At 33.2% G+C, this 23,561-nt stretch overlaps 1 protein-coding gene across 1 annotated transcript; it reads left to right on the top strand.

Moving 5' to 3' along the window:
• Positions 1 to 360: 360 nt before the first annotated feature.
• On the top strand, positions 361 to 23,556 carry LOC126972196 (BAG family molecular chaperone regulator 2). Its single transcript, XM_050818828.1, has 4 exons — positions 361 to 581; positions 1,004 to 1,146; positions 1,991 to 2,103; positions 17,814 to 23,556. The coding sequence occupies exons 1-4, from the start codon at positions 475 to 477 to the stop codon at positions 18,048 to 18,050; spliced, it is 600 nt and encodes a 199-aa protein (XP_050674785.1). The 5' UTR covers positions 361 to 474; the 3' UTR covers positions 18,051 to 23,556.
• The last annotated feature ends 5 nt before the right edge of the window (positions 23,557 to 23,561 follow it).

The raw sequence follows: 23,561 nt of genomic DNA on the forward strand, positions 1-23,561 counted from the left end.
CAAGCTATTGAAACAAGCTATAAGACCATGTTTAATTAATCATGTTGAGACTTTATTTTACATGAACCTTTTTTGACAAAGAGTGGAAATAAAGTTATATTGTGAAATAAATGAGTATTTTAATGATAATTACATTACATTACATGTTTCATTTATGTGAGAGATGTTTTTCTAATAAGTTTTATATGTTCTTTCAAAAGACTAAGCTTGATTTTGCCAAGTGAACCTGCTGTACATGTAGTTTTATGTATACTGTGCCTGTAGTAGCAAGAAATAATTTTAATTTTTTATCTGTAGTAAAATCTGACAAAATGACGCCCTATGGCTATGCATCAACTGTCAATACAAAATGTCATTTTAACACTAAAATTTCACAAATCGAAGGTTTGAAAACAGCGCAATATTTATGAAAAATAGTTTTTTATTTTTTGAGTTCGAAAAACAATAGCGATAAGCGTACGCCTTACTCAAACCATGGAGGTCGATCAGTCCACGGCGGATTGGCCGCAACTCTTGGAGAGCTCCCGACTACCCCTGATTGATGAAACGTCTGCTCTAGGACATCAAGCTCCGAAAGACAGGCAAGGATTTTAATAACAAATTTATTGGTCACTTATAAAATAATTATTTGATGGACCCCTTATTTGTTTTTTATATCACCAAAATCTGTGTAAACCTTAACAGTCAACAGGCTGACTTACCAAATTTGGTCAGCACAATTTTTTGTCATGTTATAAATATATAATTGCTTGCCTATCGCCCACACATCCAAATTCGTGAACTTTGAAACAGCTTCTGCTACCATATACAGAAAGAATAATAAAAATGTACTTAATACTGTATTTGTTAATCTTAAGTACCTTTAAGTTTTATTTAGTTCAGCTACATAAATTATCTAGTTTTTGGAATACTCAGTATATTATGTTAGCTAATAGTCACAACCATATTATTGTTAAGAATATATTCAAACTGATAAATTAAAACATATTTTTTATTATAACAGATTGATTACCATCTTAGACCAAGTAGAAATGCGAGTAGAGAGGCTTCGAAGAGATACTGTTAGAATTGAAGAAGAGAAAGATTCCCTTTTATCCACGTTGGATAGTATTAAGCATTCCGAACTACTTGGTGATATATCTGAATGTAAGTTGCTCCTAAAAAGGTGTAAAGGCTTATTTTACTCAAAGATGAGTAAAAAAAGAAGGACTTCGTGTCACCTTATATAGCAGTGAGACACCAAAACAAGCCGGTAAACATGTAAATACATAGCCCCACGCATACACTTACACTAATACAAGCCGATAAGCCGGCCATTATGAGATTTGCCATTGTCTGTGACAGACCAGTTTGTGTCGCAATAAAATATTTTTAAAATGCCGTCGTGTGTTGTGAAAAAGTGTAAAAACAATACTATAAAAGTATTTGTGGATATATGATTACTTAAGGGAAAAAAAATTGTTGAACTGGTATACCCCGTAACCACACAAACTCTAGCATAAAGGTGCTTCACTTGCTAATATCACTGTGCGGAGTCCGCCTTTTTTTACTAGTCCATGATTTTACTATAAAATCAATAGTATATAAATCATTTATGTTGCTAGCTAGCTTTAAGTTGCATTGCATTGTTCAATGAGAAAGACAACATCTCTAGTGTTGAATAATATACTTTAATATAATTCAATCTTAATGATGGGTATTGCCAAATGCCTTTGTAAAAATCAATAAAAGTCTCCAGAGATACCTTTCATGGCCTTATAATTTATATTATGTTCTTTCTCTGGCATAAATGGTACTATTTTATTTGTGTATATGTTAACAAGGATTAAACTTGTTTCAGAAGTTTTGTTTTTGTTATGAGAGTTTTCTTTAGTATGTCTGTATCACATGGTTGTTAAGATATATTGCTTAACTTAAATTAATTTTTATTCTCTTATGTGCACTTTGTATATTTATGATGCAATTATAAAGTTTCATCATTATCTTGTAGGTGATAAAGATGATATTGCAAGGTATGCTGATAGAATCCTTGCCAGAGCTTTGACAGTTGAGGTTGCAGTCCGTACAGACAGAGATGCACAGCAGGAAGAAGCATTGCATCAGGTAATATATTTTTATGAGACTGATGACCAGTTTGTCTTTCATTTTGCTTTATGACAAATTATATTGGGTAAGAGGTTGTAGCATTGACATTTAGTAAATGCCTATGTTCTATATAGTCATCTTGACAACCAGATTATATTGTTTGGGAAAAACAGACATAGAATATCAACATCACATAGGTGAAAGTACTCCCCAAATCTGGTCCTCCAGTCATAAATTAGAGAGAGAGTTATTAAATTTCTAGTGCTCCAAGCCTAAGACTCAAAAGTCTGACTTCAACCAGTAAGTTGAAAAATACAATAAATAATTAATTTCTATTATAATAATCCATCTCAAAGAGCTTGATTATTAATTGTTAAGAAACTAGTACATATATGTTTAGAAGCAGCTGTCCTGGTGTATAGGTATCCCCTATCATTGCAAAGTGTGCCCTGCATTTAAGTGGCAGTTGTTGCTTTTGTTTTATGGAATAGCGCAGCAGTGAATAGTTAGTTATTTGTCAGCAAGCTTAACAATTAAAACTATATTGCTTTACATACAGTTCTTACTATTGTTACAGCTTCTGATTTTTTTTTTTTATGAAAATAAGGTGCAAGATGAGCAGGACATTCAGTCATGGTAATTGATATACCCTCATAAAATTCGGAGTGGCACTACAATTGTGCTCGTCACCTTAAGACATGAGATGTTAAGTCTCACTGTAGGGCAGCGCCCTTCAGTCACGACACTGAAGGGCGCTGTACCCAGTAATTTCACTAGCTACAGCGCCCTTCAGACCGAAACACAATTATGCTTACACATAGCTTCACGGCAGAAATAGACTCCGTTGTGGTACCCATAATTTAGCTTAGCTTAGTCAGGGTGCCCCTGTGCAAAAGAGCTAAGCAATTGTTCTTTCAAATATTTTTATAAATATCTTAAAATGTTATCAGAAATTGCTCAGTCAATTTTCCCATATATTTTTGTGTTGTACGTAAATTACAGACATTTCTTCATAAATTAAACATTAACAGTTGAATGCTTCTAGAAAGCAACAATTTACATTGTTATGCAATAAGGCTACACTGGCATTGTATTATAATGACTTGTATCAATAATTCATGGCATTCTTGTGGGGGATAGTCTTGACCTGATTTAAATACAATTTTCATGGGATACTGATTCAATTTGTAAACTTAAAGTAATTAAACTATAAATTATAATGTCATTTATGATGTCTCTAGATCGTGAAACTAACTTAGTATTCTTGTTACACCTGAACATTCAGCAACCTAACTGTATTTTTCTCTTCAATTATTATGATCACGAATGAGTCCATCTCTTTATAATATCATGTTTATAAAGAGCTGTTCATTTTGTTACATTCTGATTAGTATTTAGTGTTTGAAACATACGGCTTCCAAAGACTTATACAAGATGCAAAAATTTTACATACATTTAATGTTGTCTGAAGGTAAATAGTGTAAATTTTTCCATAGTGAAAGTATACATACAGAATATGTGCAATAGGAAAATCAGATAAAAATCTTATTGTTATGTAAATAAGATCCATATTTACTTAAGTTAAACAAGTACAATTGCTTTCATTCCTGTTGACCACACTCAAGGATATGTGGTTAGCCATTCAATTTGTAATCAAAGATACATATGTAGAGGCTCGAATGTTTAATAATATGTTTTACAAACAAAGAGTAATTTATTGTAAAGGCTACAATCAAAATATTATATACTTTCTTCAGAATTGGTCACTCTTGTCAGAGCGATTGTTGCCGCTTAGATGATGTGACAATAGTCGTCTTTGGTCTTCTTAGTTTTCGGTTGCACTGCTGGTTGATGCTCCTCTACTTTTGGCAGTTTGTAACATTGCGGGAGCACTCCACCACAGTTGTCTGGGTCACTGCTTTGATTAGATCTGTCCATCGCTTGGATGACCGTCTGTCCGTCTCGCTCTTTCCCCTTCCACATGCCCCTTATTTATTTTCTTACCTAATTTTAAATTATATTATTTGTATTAGGAATGCTGTAATAAAAATTGAATAAATAATAATAATAAAACAAAATCTATTTATCTAATCTACCATTAAATTACATTCTTACAGTTATCATCTATGATATTTGTATTATATTTATTTTATGATAATTAGGGTCGAGACGAGCAGGACTTTCAGCTGATGGTAATTGATACACCCTACCCATTACAATGCAGTGCCACTCAGCATTCTTGAATAACCCAAAAATTCTGAGCGGCACTACCATTGTGCTCGTCATCTTGAGACATAAGATGTTGCCTTATTTGCACAGTAATTCCACTATCTACGGGGATTTCAGACTGAAAACAGTAATGTTTACCCTACTGCTTCACGGCAGAAATAGGCGCCGTTGTGGTACCCGGCTTCCTGTACAAACGAGCCTCCCACTGGTAAATTATGGATGTAACATTATAATAAATATTACTTAATGATATTGTTACAATTATTTACATAGTAAGTATATATTATCTACATTTTACATATGAAAAACCATATTTAACAAAAATTTAATACATATAATTAATAAAAATTGCATTATAAAAATACAACAAAGAGCTTCAGGATGATAAATACCTTATCTTATCAGCTTGACTCTTTGGCATTGCGTGGATATTTGGGGTCCCTCTGATATGTCTGTATGCGGAGTGAAGCAATTAGAATCAATAGTTGAGCTTCATTAGTGGATATCATATCATATCCACACCCTAGTGTTTATGTTTCATGGATCGTGGAACTTATTTGTTGGCTTTGTACGGCAATAAGTTAACTCTAGTACAGATCTTTATCAGTGGGAGGCTCCTTTGCACAGCATGCCGGCTAGATTATGGGTACCACAACGGTGCCTATTTCTGCCGTGAAGCAGTAGGGTAAACATTACTGTGTTTCGGTCTGAAGGGCGCCGTAGCTAATGAAATTACTGGGCAAATGAGACTTAACATCTTATGTCTCAAGGTGACCAGCGCAATTGTAGTGCCGCTCAGAATTTTTGGGTTTTTCACGAATACTGAGTGACACTGTATTGTAATGACTAATTAGCATGGCGTATCAAGTACCTTCAGCTAAATATCCGGCTCGTCTCGTCCCTTATTTTCATAAAAAAAAAAGATCTCATAACTTTTTTTACGATAGAATATATTGAGCTCGGATGAGGCTTCGCGAACAACTTAACGTGAAACATTTTCGGTGAGACAGTCATTGTAGGTAAACAATTACTAAGTTATGTAAATAATTAATAACTTCATCACTACTTTGCCAAATAAATTTTTATTATAGATATAATTTAAATATTAATTCAGATGTATTAACTGAAATCTTATTCAATTGATATGACATTGAGGTAGGTCATTGTACCAGTCGCTGAGTCACGGCCGAACTGTAATGTAAACTTACATAATGATTTTAATTTTATAGCAATGTATTTATTTATTATTTTGTTAAATTGAAATCGCCATTGTTTTTGGATTAATTTACGGGACGCGCAGGTTCAAATATGGTCTGAGAAACACATTTACAACACGACCTAAGCCGTAATGTAGTGCAAGACCTTCCGACCACATTGTGTGGGGCCCAATCTTGATATATATAAATCCAGTCTCGATGATGTTTTTTCCAGTGAACTCCTAAACTAATGAACGGATTTTAATGGGGATGGTGTGCAGCTTAGTCCAATTTGAGAGATAGGATATTTTCTATTTCGGTTTGGGACCCGTAATTATTTTTATTTCCAATATTTATTTTGTTTGGACACATTTTCTATAAGAGAATTTCATTATAACAACGGGGAGCATATTTTACGAAATATTTCGTGATGGTTTGAAATATTATTGACAAATTCATAAAAATAAACAGTATTATATTTATTATGTACAGAACAACGTCTGTCGAGTGTCGGGTCAGCTAGTATATTATTTAATATGTCATATTGACATCCGGGGCTGATCCATTAGGTATAGTCCAGTAAGGTATTGCAACTAAAGTATAGTGATTCTTTAATTACTTACATCATATTTTTTTATTATCATATTTATATATATTATATTATATACTGTATAAGTCATTGTGTTATATATAAGTGCCCAATAGAAATGATTCTCATTAATGTTGTGTGCACCTGTAATTGACTCATACACTGGAACTATTTTTATGCAATATTTGAGTTTAAGATTGTATTGTGTATGTGTCGTTGGAGCACCTTTAAATAAATAAGTCAGTTATACAAATACAAAGTATGTATACTAGTTAGGAAAATACACCTAAATCCGTACATACCCAAATCATTTTTAAGACAAAATCACATAAACATGGTTGGTACCCGAAACAAACATAAACTAAAGCTAGGACAAATTATGGTACGAAAACTATACAGTTTGAGGGAGCCCTACTATATAATGACTTGCCGAAAGATATATTTGAGGAAAAATCTTTTTCTAAATTTAAAGCTAAATTAAAAAAGCACTGTCAATCACAATAAATAGATTGTTACGTTAGAACATAGCGGGTTTTTAATTTATTATTGTTTAACTTTAAAGTCACCGTAACTATAAAACTATAAAATTTATGTTTTTTTTATATTTATATAGAATCATTGTTCTCATGTAAGTGAACTTTTGTTCTTTTTGAGAAATAAACTCTTTAAACCTTAAAATATATTGTGCTCATACTTTTACTGTAACGTACCAAATCGGAACACAAGACAACAAATAGATATGTATAATAATGTGGGATGTTGTTTCAACAATAATTATCCCCGTTATCTCAAGAGGCTCTCGCTTAATAACTACGTTAAAAGTTAGAAACAGAAGGTATTATATATAAATATTATAATCATTACTTATATCTTATCTATATATACAATGATATTATATACAATAAAGACGTAGATATAGCACTAACGCGCGCAAAATGTTGCAGATAAATTCAGACAATTGTCGTAATTTCATTTAGTCGGCTAATAGCAGCGAGCTAAGCGGAACGTTTTCGTGGCGTGACAATAATAATCTAAAATGCCAACCTGTGTATTAAGAAAACGTAAAAACTATGTTTGCAAGATATATAAGAAATACATTCATAAATAATATAATATACAAGAAATAATAATTGTAAACTTAAAACTTTTCGGGAGCCGTCGTTAGTAAAATTGTAAAAATGGAACCTTGTTAATACATTTCGGTTTTGTTTTGATATGTCTGTATGTTTTTTATTATTTTATGTACAAATAATTTATATCATCATTATGGCTATATATTATAATCAATATTAAATATATTTTTTTTAAATCAATAACACCTCATTTACCTAATTTAAATGTAGTTTTACTACTTTATAACTTTTATTACATGAACCCATGAATTAATCGTATTTTAGACATAAATCGCGGTGTACGTTAAAAAATCATATCTGGTGAATGATTCTGTGTTTTTGCTATGCAAATACGAAGCCATTAGCAAATTAGACTTATCTCTTTTTCACTTGCGATAATTGCATTTACTATCCTTCTGTGACATGTAATCGTAATGTAGTGTGCTATTGCAATGTTAAATTATTCATGTGTGCGTTTGTGTATCATTTACAAACACCGAATGTAGTCTAGGTAACCTATCTATACTTTTAAATATTATTGTATATATATAAAAATTAATTGCTGTTCGTTAGTCTCGCTAAAACTCGAGAACGGCTGGACCAATTTGGCAAATTTAGGTCTTGAATTATTTGTGGAAGTCCAGAGAAGGTTTTAAAGGTGAATAAATAGGAAAATGCTGCTAAATTAAATAAAAACAACAAATTCGTTTTTCCTTTGATGTGTTCATACATAATTTCTATGAGAGAATTTATTGACGCACGGTTTGACAGTTCTGCTGTGAAACAATTTCATTACGACAGCAGGGTGCATATTTTACGAAGTAATTTTTGATGTTATGATATATTATTGACAAATTCATATAAAAACATTATTTTATTTATTATATACAGAACAACGTCTGTCGGGTCAGCTAGTAATATATAAAATTCTCGTGTCACAATGTTAGTTACCTTACTCCTCCGAAACGGCTTTAATGTTTTTTACCAAATTTTATATGCATATTCAGTAGGTCTGAGAATCGGCTTCTATCTATTTTTAATCCCCCTAAATGTTAGGGGTAGTCCACCCCAAATTTTTTTTAATTTTTTTTATTATTATTTTATTATGATTCAGCATTGAAAAATACATACAAATTTCTGCCGTGAAGTAGTATTACTGGGCAAATGAGACTTAACATCTTATGTCTCAAGGTGACGGGCGCAATTGGATTGCCGCTTAGATTTTATAGAGTTTTTCCAGAATCCTGAGCGGCACTGTATTGTAATGGGTAGGGCGTATCAATTACCATCAGCTGAGCGTCGCGCTCGTTCGCCCTAATTCTCTATAAAAAAAATATGGCAGTAACAACTCGAATGCACACTGCAAATGCGATAGTACCACACTATCTCAGGCTACTAAATAAATAGTTAATTAGAAATGTGGGCAAAGGAAATTTGTTCGTTAAAAATACTTCGCAGTTGTTCATGTGTGACTTTAGTAATATCTCTACTTAATGTTGTTTATAATTTTTTTTATTGCAGTATCATATTAGTTACATAGATTTACAAAGTATACATTGGTTTAAAGTAAGTAACTTTAATTTTACAAGTATTCTGGCCTCACACTAGGATTCCCTGTGTCGTGAGGTCCAGTCTCTTCCCCTATAATAGTACAAAATAAAAATAAAATAAATTTGCGTGTATGTGTGTGTATGTATGTATGGATGTGCGTGTGTGTTTGTGCTAAGATAAGAGAATTGCTATGAATCGTCCATAACAAGTGGCGACATGACGTGAATAGATTTGTGTTATCATCTAGTTATTTGCGGCCTCGAATGTGTCTTGGTAATTTTCCAATATCTGAATCATCCAATTAGGTCGTTGCACTAAAACTATTTATAGTTTATTGTTAAAAGGAAAAAATCTGTGATACTTCATCCTATTTTTTAGAAAAGATTGATTACAAGTTTGTGCCACATTTCGGGGTATCATGGTGTTCGCTATAGAAGTCATAGATTTTGAGGATCACATTCGCAACTACGCATTCGTAAGTAGTAATGCAGTAATGAATCCACTTGATCACGTTCAAGTGGCAGTGGAAGACGTGTATTTGAATCTTAATTGTCTCTTAACCAATGGAATGACACCGCGTCAGAGTTCTACCCTCGAGATACAGTTTGGCGAAATATGTTTTCCTTGGACGCCAACAAGAAGAATGAGCCGGATGGCGTTCCACAGTGCTCAGAACGAGAACCCGTGAGTTTACTCCGGTGATAACCAGTTTTTCCCCGCAAGCCTACTTAAAACGTGTCGTCCCGCTCTCAACTCATGGAAGTCAGCCTTTATCCATCCAATCTCTAAAAAACGTAACAGCCTAGTATTAGCTACTTATTGTTCACTGGGTGGGCTTCATACAGATTATTTTATTTTATTAAGAAAACCAACAGCAGATTAGATAAATAACTAATAATATTTTACAATAATAATGCCTATAACAGGTTTCCTTTATATTATATTAAATTACGGTTTCCGAAAAATTCAACATGCTGCGATGCCTACTAAACAAAAATGAGATTTATTTTGAGAATAAAGAGATAGTTGTCGATTGTTGCTCCTTAGCCCTTAATCCTGAATAGGTCTTTAATAGTAGAGGATATTTAAAAGTCTTTCACCAGCGTGGGACAGCTAGCGTTTTCATCGATCTTTTCCTTGGGTTGACTTAGGACGTGACCTGCTTCGACGACATAGAAAGTATGCCATACAAATCTTAATAGAAATATTATAAATGCGCTAAATCCTTGCGGACCACTGTCGTCTGTATAAACATACTGTAGAGTAGTCGTACATTGCTACGTACGTCTGAAATTCGAATAAATTTAGAAATTCTTAGTGTTAGTATCGCCATAATATTATATACTACTAGCCGCCCATACAGACGTTATTCTGTAGATAATAAAAAAATACTGTTTTATAGGAATTTGCCAATAATATTTCAAAAAATCAAGAATTATTTCGTAAAAAATGCTCCCTGTTGTTATAATGAAATTGTTTGACAACAGAACTGTCAAACCGTGCGTCACTAAATTCTTTCATAGAGAATATATCCATACAAAACCAATATTGAAAATAAAAATAATTATGGGTCCCAATTCGAAATAAAAACTATCCTATCTCTCAAGTTGGACTAAACTGCACTCCATGAAGCAATCTCCATTAAAATCCGTTTTTTAGTTTACGAGTCCATCGCGGACAAACAACGTGTCACGTAATTTGTATATATTATTATAAGATTTAATATTTAAGATAAAATAAATACGGCAGTGCTTTTAACTAGCATCTACCATTTACATGAAAGACTAGTTACAGTAAGTATTGAGTTAACAGGCTTTGCGATAAACGTTTTAGTAGCTATATATTTATAAAGCGATTGCCAGTACAAGTTTATTATAATATCTGGTATAATGTTCGTATTATAAGGGCATAAAGCCTTTACGATATTTGCGATCCATTAAGCCACTTAATAGTTTGTTGACACGTCTGACTTGAACACGTTATGGGTTTAGTGGCCGATAGTGTTATGAAATGTAATCACTGTATAAATATTTGAGTTTAAGATTGTATTGTGTATGTGTCGTTGGAGCACCTTTAAATAAATAAGTCAGTTATACAAATACAAAGTATGCATACTAGTTAAGAAAATACACCTAAATCCGTACATACCCAAATCACTTTTAAGATAAAATCACATAAACATGGTACCCGAAACAAACATAAACTAACTAAAGCTAGGACAAATTATGGTACGAAAACTATACAGTTTGAGGGAGCCCTACCATATGATGACTAGCCGAAAGATATATTTGAGGAAAAATCTTTTCCTAAATTTAAAGCTAAATTAAAAAAGCACTGTCAATCACAAAAGATTGTTACGTTAGAACATAGCGTGCTTTTAATTTATTATTGTTTAACTTTAAAGTCACCGTAACTATAAAACTATAAAATTTATGTTTTCTTTTATATTTATTTAGAATCATTGTTCTCATGTAAGTGAACTTTTGTTCTTTTTGAGAAATAAACTCTTTAAACCTTAAATATTGTGCTCATACTTTTACTGTAACGTACCAAATCGGAACACAAGACAACAAATAGATATGTATAATAATGTGGGATGTTGTTTCAACAATAATTATCCCCGTTATCTCAAGAGGCTCTCGCTTAATAACTAGGTTAAAAGTTAGAAACAGAAGGTATTATGTATAAATATTATAATCATTACTTATATCTTATCTATATATACAATGATATTATATACAATAAAGACGTAGATATCGCACTAACGCGCGCAAAATGTTGCAGATAAATTCAGACAATTGTCGTAATTTCATTTAGTCGGCTAATAGCAGCGAGCTAAGCGGAACGTTTTCGTGGCGTGACAATAATAATCTAAAATGCCAACCTGTGTATTAAGAAAACGTAAAAACTATGTTTGCAAGATATATAAGAAATACATTCATAAATAATATAATATACAAGAAATAATAATTGTAAACTTAAAACTTTTTGGGAGCCGTCGTTAGTAAAATTGTAAAAATGGAACCCTTATTGTTAATACATTTCGGTTTTGTTTTGATATGTCTGTATGTTTTTTATTTATTTATGTACAAATAATTTATATCATCATTAGGGCTCTATATTATAATCAATATTAAATATATTTTTTTTAATCAATAACACCTCATTTACCTAATTTAAATGTAGTTTTACTACTTTATAACTTTTATTACATGAACCCATGAATTAATCGTATTTTAGACATAAATCACGGTGTACGGTAAAAAATCATATCTGGTGAATGATTCTGTGTTTTTGCTATGCAAATACGAAGCCATTAGCAAATTAGACTTATCTCTTTTTCACTTGCGATAATTGCATTAACTATCCTTCTGTGACATGTAATCGTAATGTAGTGTGCTATTGCAATGTTAAATTATTCATGTGTGCGTTTGTGTATCATTTACAAACACCGAATGTAGTCTAGGTAACCTATCTATACTTTTAAATATCATTGTATATATATAAAAATGAATTGCTGTTCGTTAGTCTCGCTAAAACTCGAGAACGGCTGGACCAATTTGGCAAATTTAGGTCTTGAATTATTTGTGGAAGTCCAGAGAAGGTTTAAAAGGTGAATAAATAGGAAAATGCTGCTAAATTAAATAAAAACAACAAATTTGTTTTTCCTTTGATGTGTTCATACATAATTTCTATGAGAGAATTTATTGACGCACGGTTTGACAGTTCTGCTGTGAAACAATTTCATTACGACAGGGTGCATATTTTACGAAGTAATTTTTGATGTTATGATATATTATTGACAAATTCATATAAAAACATTATTTTATTTATTATATACAGAACGTCTGTCGGGTCAGCTAGTAATATATAAAATTCTCGTGTCACAATGTTAGTTACCTTACTCCTCCGAAACGGCTTTAATGATTTTTACCAAATTTTATATGCATATTCAGTAGGTCTGAGAATCGGCTTCTATCTATTTTTTATTTTTTTTTTATTATTTTATTATGATTCAGCATTGAAAAATACATACAAATTTCAATTTTCGCCCTTCTACGATCTACAACTATTTTTGTATCTCGATTTTTATATTATTCTATTCCATCCACCAAACCGATATAGGGTTGCAAGATGGCAATCGAAAACAATAATTGCAGTACGTTATATTTGGTAGGTCTGAGAATCGGTTGCATCAAAATTTTAATAATTGATTTTTTATATATATAGAATATGTTATATGGCAATACGACGTTTGCTGGGTCAGCTAAAGTTACACTTGAGAATAATCCAAGAATATGAAAAATGTTTACAAAAAGACAATTTGTATAAACTTCTGGGTTGATTCTCAGGTATAACTTTTTACCAAGTTTATTTTTATTTGTTTTAAGTAATATCTTCGTCACTATTGACTGTAAACTTTCAAGGGTATATAGGTTTATAGGTTTTAGCCTCCTCCGGCTTGTTTCAGGGCTTTCTGAGCATTACTCTCTTTATCCATGACAGATAAATAAAAATGTATTATTACAAGTACACCGCCATTATTACGAGAAAGATGTATGATGTTACCAGTGGGAGGCTCCTTTGCACAGGATGCCTATTTCTGCCGTGAAGTAGTATTACTGGGCAAATGAGACTTAACATCTCATGTCTCAAGGTGACGGGCGCAATTGGATTGCCGCTTAGATTTTATAGAGTTTTTCCAGAATCCTGAGCGGCACTGTATTGTAATGGGTAGGGCGTATCAATTACCATCAGCTGAGCGTCGCGCTCGTTCGCCCTAATTCTCTATAAAAAAAAATATGGCAGTAACAACTCGAATGCACACTGCAAATGCGATAGTACCACACTATCTCAGGCTACTAAATAAATAGTTAATTAGAAATGTGGGCAAAGGAAATTTGTTCGTTAAAAATACTTCGCAGTTGTTCATGTGTGACTTTAGTAATATCTCTACTTAATGTTGTTTATAATTTTTTTTATTGCAGTACCATATTAGTTACATAGATTTACAAAATATCTGTTACAAAGTATACATTGGTTTAAAGTAAGTAACTTTAATTTTACAAGTATTCTGGCCTCACACTAGGATTCCCTGTGTCGTGTGGTACAGTTTCTTCCCCTATAATAGTACAAAATAAAAATAAAATAAATTTGCGTGTATGTGTGGGTATGGATGTGTGTGTATGTATGGATGTGCGTGTGTGTGTTTGTGCTAAGATAAGAAAATTGCTATGAATCGTCCACAACAAGTGGCGATATGACGTGAATAGATTTGTGTTATCATCTAGTTATTTGCGGCCTCGAATGTGTCTTGGTAATTTTCCAATATCTGAATCATCCAATTAGGTCGTTGCACTAAAACTATTTATAGTTTATTGCTAAAAGGAAAAAATACTTCATCCTATTTTATAGAAAAGATTGAGTGTGATTTTGTGCCATCATCATGGGTATCATGGTGTTCGCAATAGAAGTCATAGATTTTGAGGATCACATTCGCAACTACGCATTCGTATGTGGTAATGCAGTAACGAATCCACTTGATCACGTTCAAGTGGCAGTGGAAGACGTGTATTTGAATCTTTATTGTCTCTTAACCAATGGAATGACACCGCCTCAGAGACAGAACACCTCGAGATACAGTTTGGCGAAATATGCCAACAAGAAGAATGAGCCGGATGGCGTTCCACAGTGCTCAGAACGAGAACCCGTGAGTTTACTCCGGTGATAACCAGTTTTTCCCCGCAAGCCTACTTAAAACGTCGTCCCGCACTCATGGAAGTCAGCCTTTGTCCATCCAATCTCTAAAAAACGTAACAGCCTAGTATTAGCTACTTATTGTTCACTGGGTGGGCTTCATACAGATTATTTTATTTTATTAAGAAAACCAACAGCAGATTAGATAAATAACTAATAATATTTTACAATAATAATGCCTATAACAGGTTTCCTTTATATTATATTAAATTACGGTTTCCGAAAAATTCAACATGGTGCGATGGCTACTAAACAAAAATGAGATTTATTTTGAGAATAAAGAGATAGTTGTCGATTGTTGCTCCTCAGTCCCTTAGCCCTTAATCCTGAATAGGTCTTCAATAGTAGAGGATATTTAAAAGCCTTTCACCAGCGTGGGACAGCTAGCGTTTTCATCGATCTTTTCCTTGGGTTGACTTAGAACGTGACCTGCTTCGACGACATGTGATGTATGCCATACAAATCTGAATAGAAGGTAATAGAAATATTATAAATGCGCTAAATCCTTGCGGATCACTGTCGTCTATAAAAACTTACCTACAGTACTTACTTACCTTAGGTAGGTATCTATATACGTACGCCGCGATGGAGTACAAATTGGCCGAAATTCTAATAAATTTAGAAATTCTTAGTGACAATGATCGCTATGATATACCATATTATATACTATTTAATTTTAAAAAAATACAGTGCTTTTAAGTAGAATCTACCAGTATTCATGAAAGACTAGTTAAAGTTAGTACTTATTGAGTTAATAGGCTTTGCGATAAACATTTTTGTAGCTATATATTTATAAAGCGATTGCCAGTACAGGTTTATTATAATATCTGGTATAATGTTCGTTATATAAGGGCATAAAGCTTTTACGATATTTGCGATCCATTAAGCCACTTAATAGTTTGTTGACACGTCTGACTTGAACACGTTATGGGTTTAGTGGCCGATACTGTTATGAAATGTAATCACTGTATAAATATCAATGTTGTTCATAACGTAGGTCTACCTTTTTTATGGAGGCCAAACGAGCATAAATACATACCCCTAGTCCTGATGTATGTGATACTCGCGGCCTATACTCTTTACCTACAAGTACCATTGGGAGGCTCCTTTGCACAGGATACCTGCTAGATTATGAGTACCACAACAGCGCCTATTTCTGCCGTGAAGCAGTAATGTGTAAGCATTACTGTTTTTCAGTCTGAAGGGAGCAGTAGCTAGTGTAATTACTGGCCAAATGAGACTCAACATCTTATGTCTCAAGGCGCAATTATAGTGGCGCTCAGAATTTTAGGATTTTCAATAATTCTGAGCGGCACTGTATTGTAATGGGCAGAGCGTATCAATTACCATCAGCTGAACGTCCTGCTCGTCTCGTCCTTTATTTTCATAAAAAAAATCTACAAGTCACAAGAGCGTTGCCGGTCTTATATCTATGTAGGTACCTACGTCTAATAAATGTATACACATCATTTTTGTTACTTGGTTCGGTTCTTGTAGCAGGCTTCATGCTTGCTTAAATGTCATTTTTGGTGCCGTTGCCGTGAGGTGAGTCGTCCCTTTCCTAAAACATGTTCAACCTTAGCTCTCAGGGCTAGTCCAAGCGTAATGCTCGTGAGCGGGCGCTACATGATCCTGTTATCGGAATCTCTGCTTCATGTTTTTAAAAATTAAAGTTATTTAATATATTTTACCTACACCCATGCTTTAAATCCTCTATTAAAGATTCTGAAACAGTTAGCTTATTGCCAACATTAAAATACCCAATGTTCTAATAACCATTACATCATCCAAACGAGTGTTGTAATGTTGTACTGAATTTCATAACAACACTCCTATTTTTTTTCATTCACTTCATGCTCAAAGAGTTTTAACAGACAGCCTCATTCTTATTGCTCGATGCGTGGCATCTGTATAAATTTCAAAAAAATAACTTTTTGGTTTACGCGCGTTCCACACCACCAGAACGTCGCGCGCCTTAAAAAAATGTAGTTTATTCGAATCCCCGCCATTTTTCTTCGATATTTTTATTGTTTTGTTTACAAAAAATTAGCGATTAATTTCCAAAAGAACATAATATTCAAGTGAATTTTAATTATTGCACTATTGTAAAATGTAAAAACTAATGTACTATTGTAAAACTAATCTAAAATGTAAATTACTACTAAAATAAATAATTATTTCATTAATACTTAGTTTATTTGTATATAATCAGTAATGGATGATATAAGGTTACTACTAGGACTGGCTGTTTTAATGTTAGCAGCAAGCTAACTGTTTCAGAATCTTTTAGAGGATTCATATTTTGGGTGTAGATAAAGTCTTGTATGCAACTGTTGATAATTAAGTATTAAAACACTCATGTGATACTATTATCACACTCGGCTTCGCCTCGTGAGATAAATCCACATTCGTGTTTTAATACCCCTTATTACACAACAGTTGCATAAATAACTATACATAATTATTATAATATGTTTTTTATGTCTATATATATACATATGTATACATATTTTATGTATATATATATAAAACTTTAAATAAGTATATTATATTTATATTTTATAACATTATACACATAAAATATGTATATATCATATATAGGTTTGAATCCCGGTAGGTGCAAGCATTTATATGATGAATATGGATGTTTGTTTCCGAGTCATGGATGTTTAAATGTATTTATGTATGTTTATGTAAGTATATTGTATTAAATATATCATTGTCTTGTAACCCATAACACAAGCTATATATGCTTAACTTGGGGCAAGATAATTTTTGTAAAAAGTGTGTCAATATTATTATTATGTATATAAAACTATAAATTTGTATTATGATACTCAATAACTCTTGTGTTTTAATTTATTAATTTACATTTATTAACCTACTCATGTAAGGCGTTGAGTATTTTTGTTGCATCACTTTACAAATACAGTCATGCGTGTCACTCCATGTAGGTATGACTCGCGACAGTGTTGCACTCTTAGAACTATATTTCACTGCGACATCACGGTGGCGCAACCAGTCGCCGCTACCAATTAAATATATACAGCTATAAAGAGAGTACCTCGTTGGTTGTGCAACTAACTCGTCGCAACTCTGGTGTCTAGTCTGGTAGCTTACCCCGTGAAAAATAACCCTAACATAACATCTATTGGGCATAGTCTGTTTTTAATACAAGCAATATATTGCTAACCCCGTCATGGTTGGAACAGTGTAGTGTGTAGATTCCTTTATATTCCTTGATACCTTATCTTTAGATGATTATAGTTTAAAAGCGTCACGTGTACCTTCCAGGTGAACCTGTACATTGACCAGCTGGTGATGACGGTGCAGGAGGACGCGGTGTTAGCGCACACCCGCTGCCAGACGTACATGAACGCGTGCACGTCGCACCCGGACTCCGCCGGCACCGACAAGAACTTCGAGACAGCGATCCTTGGCTGCACACTGGACGACCAGAAGCGTATCAAGAAGCGACTGCAAGGTCTGCTCGAGTACTTCGCGAAGCTCAACGTGACGTCGTACTCGTGACTGCGCACCTCGCCTCGCTACTTCGACGAGTCGTGCTGCTACTTCGATGTTTAGATCGCGTGCTTAGCTGAACGGTGACTGGTCGCTCTTACCTACGGCCGCTTTCAATATAAACTTATTTTGAATTTACATTTAATGATATCCTTCGATTGATACTTAATCTGCATTTCACTATAGGAATCCCATAAACGCTCATTTGTCGTAAAAATTTAGAAAACATCTATCTTCACGATGTATTCCAAAAAAAGGCGAACATAAAATAAGAATGATCCGTAGTGTAGTTATTGAAACATTAAAAGCAGGGATTTGATTGAAATATCAATGTCTATTTGTCAATTTAGGATTGCGATTAATATACAGTGTAACAGGCGAGACACTAATATTACATAAGGAGAGTACGTGAATCGAGTATATATCGAACTCGGTACTCGATTCTTGTTATAATTTTGCTATAAAGTTCATTTAAGAACAAATTATCCTATAAATAAATATAGTGTTGGATACAAAAACGCACTGCGTGATTCCTTCGTTAGTTAATCGCAAGCGGTGACAGGTCCGCGTGTCTGCCCCCCTAATTCCGCGCCCCGCGATTAGCGTGTAATCCGTGCATCCGCGCGGTGAGTTATGTAATTAATTACTTAACTTTCGGTTAAGATTACTAAGCCCCAAAGTTCATAATTGAAGTTGAACGCGATTAGAATACTTTCGACTAAGCTTTACAGCCGTAAACGAGTTTACAGGTTCCATTCGGATTTCACTAACACAAACTAAACACAGTTATAGAATAAACGCGTTTAAATGCTGACCGCCGAACTTACTGACTTATCGATGACTGTTTTGACAGATATTTGATACATTCTTCTTTATTTTATGATATTTAAGGTGAAATCGCTTTGTTTTTAATAGAGATCTAAAACTGGCTTTTTCATTTGTTTACGTAAAACTGAGTTTTATTAAACTCAGTTAACTTGGTGAAATCGGGACTTAGTAGTCAATATTTACTTTGTGAGTGTCTCACCGGTGATGCTGTAGAAAGCGGCCGTTAGACAAGTTGCAAATCAGTTGCGAAAATTATCTTATTATGTCGATATCACGCCGCTGTCATATATATTCGAGCCCCGGTTAATGTTTCTCTATCAAATATTCAGAAATAACAGTTCAAGTTATTTTGCTTATTGTAATACTGATATATCGTTTAAATAACCGCGTCTTCTTTGTGGCAATTTGTTTGTAAAACTAATTCTTTTGCCTCATAAACATCTTTTTTTGTGACACTCGTCACTAAACACACATATCACATTGTGATTGCATCAGCGTTAATATTTGTGAACTTTGGTACATATTTTGATATGTCTTGGTCCATTGCTTGTTGCTGTAGCACAGTCTCATAAATATATTATATAGTGTGCTTACTCCGCCGTTTGGTTTGCGACGATAGGAAGAGCGGCTTCTCCATTCTACCCGCGCCCTGTGAAGTACCGGTTCGTTCTATTGCGTATCGGTACTCGTATGTTCATGTAGACGAAATAAGTTGCACATTTGTCGTGCCACAACACTGTTTGGTTACTAAGTGGTTTTTTTTTATCAAATAACTACTTTTTAATTTAAAAATGCTCACACTAACTGTGCTCTAAATTGCTTTGTTTTGTGACAACCCTTGCGTCTAGACATAGTTGACCCCATGTTTTTAATTACACATTCAAACTTTACTTACATTATTGCGGCTTTAAAATATCAGCTGTAAATTAAAATGCTTCTTCGTCTGGCTACTCTCTGTACTAAAGACCTAACTTTAATTTCTATTGTTGTGCGTGTATTTATAAGTTTATTAGTGAGCTCATTTTATATGCTACAATATTATAAGTGTCTGTATGACTTTAGTGCTTATAGTGTCGCGTTTATTAGATACTGTATGATAAACAGATAAATAATATATTCCTAAACTCGCAATGAATTCGGATCTCGTCCGAGGCATTTTTTCTTTTCATAAACACGTAGGTGTGTGATCTTACAATATAAATAACATAAATCTTATACACGAATAATTATAGATGTTACACTTATTCGTCAACAATAGCGGTCCAGTAATTAAAATATAGATAATTATATATATACATAAACAAAATATTTTTTTTTTACTATTTCTAACCATAATAACAGAGTAAAACGGACTACAAAAGACTGATTTTTAAACCATCTAGTCACAGTCATCAATAGATACACCTGACATAATTATCGATGCGACAAGACGGGATGTCTTAAACACTGCCCTAAATTCCTCCATACGGCACATAAATCAGTTCTTGTGTGAGCGAGACATAAATGATATTGTACGCGATCGAAAAAAACAGTCCATTATGAGTTCATTGCACGAAATGTGTCGTAGTTTACGACCGCTCTATAATAAAGAAATATGAAAGACATTACGAAAGAGCAGAGTAAAAACAAAAACTAACCATTGATAACTTGATATCTTTATATATTTAAATAGGCTTTAATAATTCGATTTCAACACCGAGAAATCGTGAGTAAAGCCGATTTATATAAATAAAGTTATTAATGTCTCACGAAAGATTTAATAATCTAATTGTGCGATATCTACTAAGGCAAACGAGACGAGATAAAGAATGTAAACAAAGTTTCAAAACATTATTTTAGCCGACTTCAAAAAAGGAGGAGCTTCTCAAATCGGTATGTTTTTTTTATGTTTGTTACCTCAGAATTTTCGACTGGGCGAACCGATTTTGATCATTCTTTTTTATTTGAAAGCTGGTGCTTCCCTTGTGTTCCCGTTGTAGTCGGTCTCAGCCAAGGTAGGTTTGTAACTACATACATAGTTAAAGGTGAGATGTGCTTTAGTCGCACGCGTAATGTGAGGAGGCGAGAGGCGAGAGCGGGGCCGCGGTGGGAGGACACAGATTCCAAAAATAACAATAATCGTAACTAGAATTGGATTAATTAATTAGATTCTCCAAAATACGCAATTATTTTTACACATTTTAGTGCATATTATATATAGTTTTAGAATAGTATTTTTGAAATCGATTGTTTTTTTGTTAATTTTTTTTTATTTGAATTATGTACAAATTTTGGATTCCCTATTTTAATCGTGTTCGTCTGTATTAAACAAAGACAATTCGTCGGAAGAGTCCGAATCAGTTGTATTTATGAAAATGGAACTCAGTAACGGTCCGTCTGTTTACATTCTTTATCTAGTCTCGTTGGCCTTAGTATACTAAGCCTAGTTATACCTATATATCAAGGATGCTGTATAATATTTTGTCTCTGATCTATTTGTATTCAGACTTGATCGTCTCATTTTCCGTCGAGGTTTTGCGTCTCTTAGAACTGCCGGTCAATAGTATCAGGACTTAAAAAAATTGAAGTAATTTTGTATTAAAAATTTTGGTAACTAAAACTTATTGCTTAATAATTGTATGTGTGTGTTTGGTAACATTGATGTTTGTAGAGGGACAAGACTCTTACTTGAATATCTAAGACTACTAATATATCACATTTATAATATTATACTATTTAAATATAATGCTCAAATGCCCTTAGTCTAAGTCCATAGTAAATTTCATCGAATTCGGTTGGATAGTATAGCCTTGAAGAATAACAGACAGGTAGTGCAGCAACAGCAGTATGTACAGCAACAGACTGATGCTTAGTTACATTTAAATTTAAATATATTAATTTCGATTGAACTCACCAAATTTTGTGTGAATATGTCATTGTCATGTTTTATAAAATTTTGCAAATTGCTTGGATTATTGGCGCAACTGATCTCAACTATCGCACATAGTGTAAATACCTCAATTTATCTATTTAATATATCTATCGATATATTCACCGAAATCGAAACGTACTATAGTGTTCTCTTTATTAGTCCCAGACAAAAGACAAGAAAAAGAAACTAGCTCCGCCCACAACCGATTTAAAATAATAGGGCACGTTCATACTGAATAATAATTTAAAAGGGTATTTATAATAAATTTAGCATCCTAAGGCTTATGACAAACTTATATTCGCCATCTATCGAGCAATACTTGCTGTATTTTATTTCACTAATTTGTGTGAAGTGTCTTAGTTTATATTTATTGAATTTAATTATAAAGCCAATAATTTTATTCGTTAAATATTTGGTGGGTACAAACTTCAACGAAATGTTTTACTCGCTACGTGATTCCCGCCTAAGCGTTTTATCGGCGTCCAATCATGAATTTGTTGCTACGTTTATAGATAGACTACAGGCGTTAGTTTTAAAAGGCAGAGTTTCTACAGGACTGATTTTCAATGAAGAAAAGATATGAAAGTCGTCCGGAAATGTGTTTGTCTTGTACGCGGCTATTTTTCTTTGTATTCATGGTGGTAATGTAATCGAGGTGGTAGATATGTATTCGTTTTGTTGATTGATAAATATAATATTAATTATATAATAATAATTCATGTGTACTTAGTTTTTAATTACATTATTTTGTGATTTGTTGAGATGTGCGTACTTCTTATTGTTTGATGTTCGCGTATGCTCCAAACTTACACACTTATATGTTAATAAACTATACTTAGTATAGTTTTAATACCGCCATGAAATGGTGTTTTAGTTGTATTAAAATTAGGGAACACTTAATTCTATGACGCAATATGTAGACGTTAGTCATTCTTGAATGAAATAAAACTAGTTGGATAAAGGTGGGTGTCCAAAAAGATAAGCTAAACATCTAAATTGTATGCGCGAAGAGTTAAAAACAGGGTTCCTAAATAGATTGCGACATTATTACCGATACTGAAGGTACTGCGTTGGCAACCATGCGTTTGACAACAGCTAAGTGCCTCGTAACCATAAAGCCTTGTCATTGAATAATTAAGCGACTGATGATAATTCTAAGAATTCATAAAAATATCAACTAATTAAATTAAAAGATATTATCAATGACGTCAGTGTTTAGCGTTGATTTATTGGTTTCTTTTTTGGACTTGTCGTAGGGTTGCGAGCGTTTATAGATCGTCTAAAACTGTAGAAAATATTTTCATATTGCGTCATAGAAAGTGTCGGGATTGGGTAATTGAAGTGCTCTAGAATGTTCTGTGATTATACTGAAATTAATAATAATAAAATTGGTGCACAGCTGACATACATTATTGAGATCCTAATTGTAAAGCACACATATTTACAGGAATTTACGATTTATAGATGTCAAAGGTAAACGGCACGTGTCCCGGGCACCGAGTGTTTGACAATTATAGCATTGTTGCACTAAATTGTATGAAATACTTCTCGCTAATATATCACTAAGTTTGACACCAAAGTCGGTTGTGCCCCAGCCAATGCGCGCGAAGTGTGTTTGTTGCTAAGTCGATGTTAACTGATAAATTTACAGTAAGTAAAATATTCCTTTAAATTGATGCTTTTATAGGACTTTTGCATTTTTTATTATACTAGTTACAATTGTTTCGGTTTGGTATTATAGGTACCTACCTAATAAATGTCTAATGATGGTCTATTTTTAA

Source organism: Leptidea sinapis, chromosome 25 (assembly GCF_905404315.1).
Source record: "Leptidea sinapis chromosome 25, ilLepSina1.1, whole genome shotgun sequence".
NCBI classification, from domain to species: domain Eukaryota; kingdom Metazoa; phylum Arthropoda; class Insecta; order Lepidoptera; family Pieridae; genus Leptidea; species Leptidea sinapis.

What these genes read in the sequence shown, in the direction of transcription:
- LOC126972196 (XM_050818828.1), top strand. Translation starts at nt 475, where the DNA reads ATGGAGGTCGATCAGTCCACGGCGGATTGGCCGCAACTCTTGGAGAGC. An exon ending in CATCAAGCTCCGAAAGACAG is followed by an intron (nt 582 to 1,003) that starts GCAAGGATTTTA and finishes TTATTATAACAG; the next exon opens with ATTGATTACCATCTTAGACC. An exon ending in AGGAAGAAGCATTGCATCAG is followed by an intron (nt 2,104 to 17,813) that starts GTAATATATTTT and finishes TGTACCTTCCAG; the next exon opens with GTGAACCTGTACATTGACCA.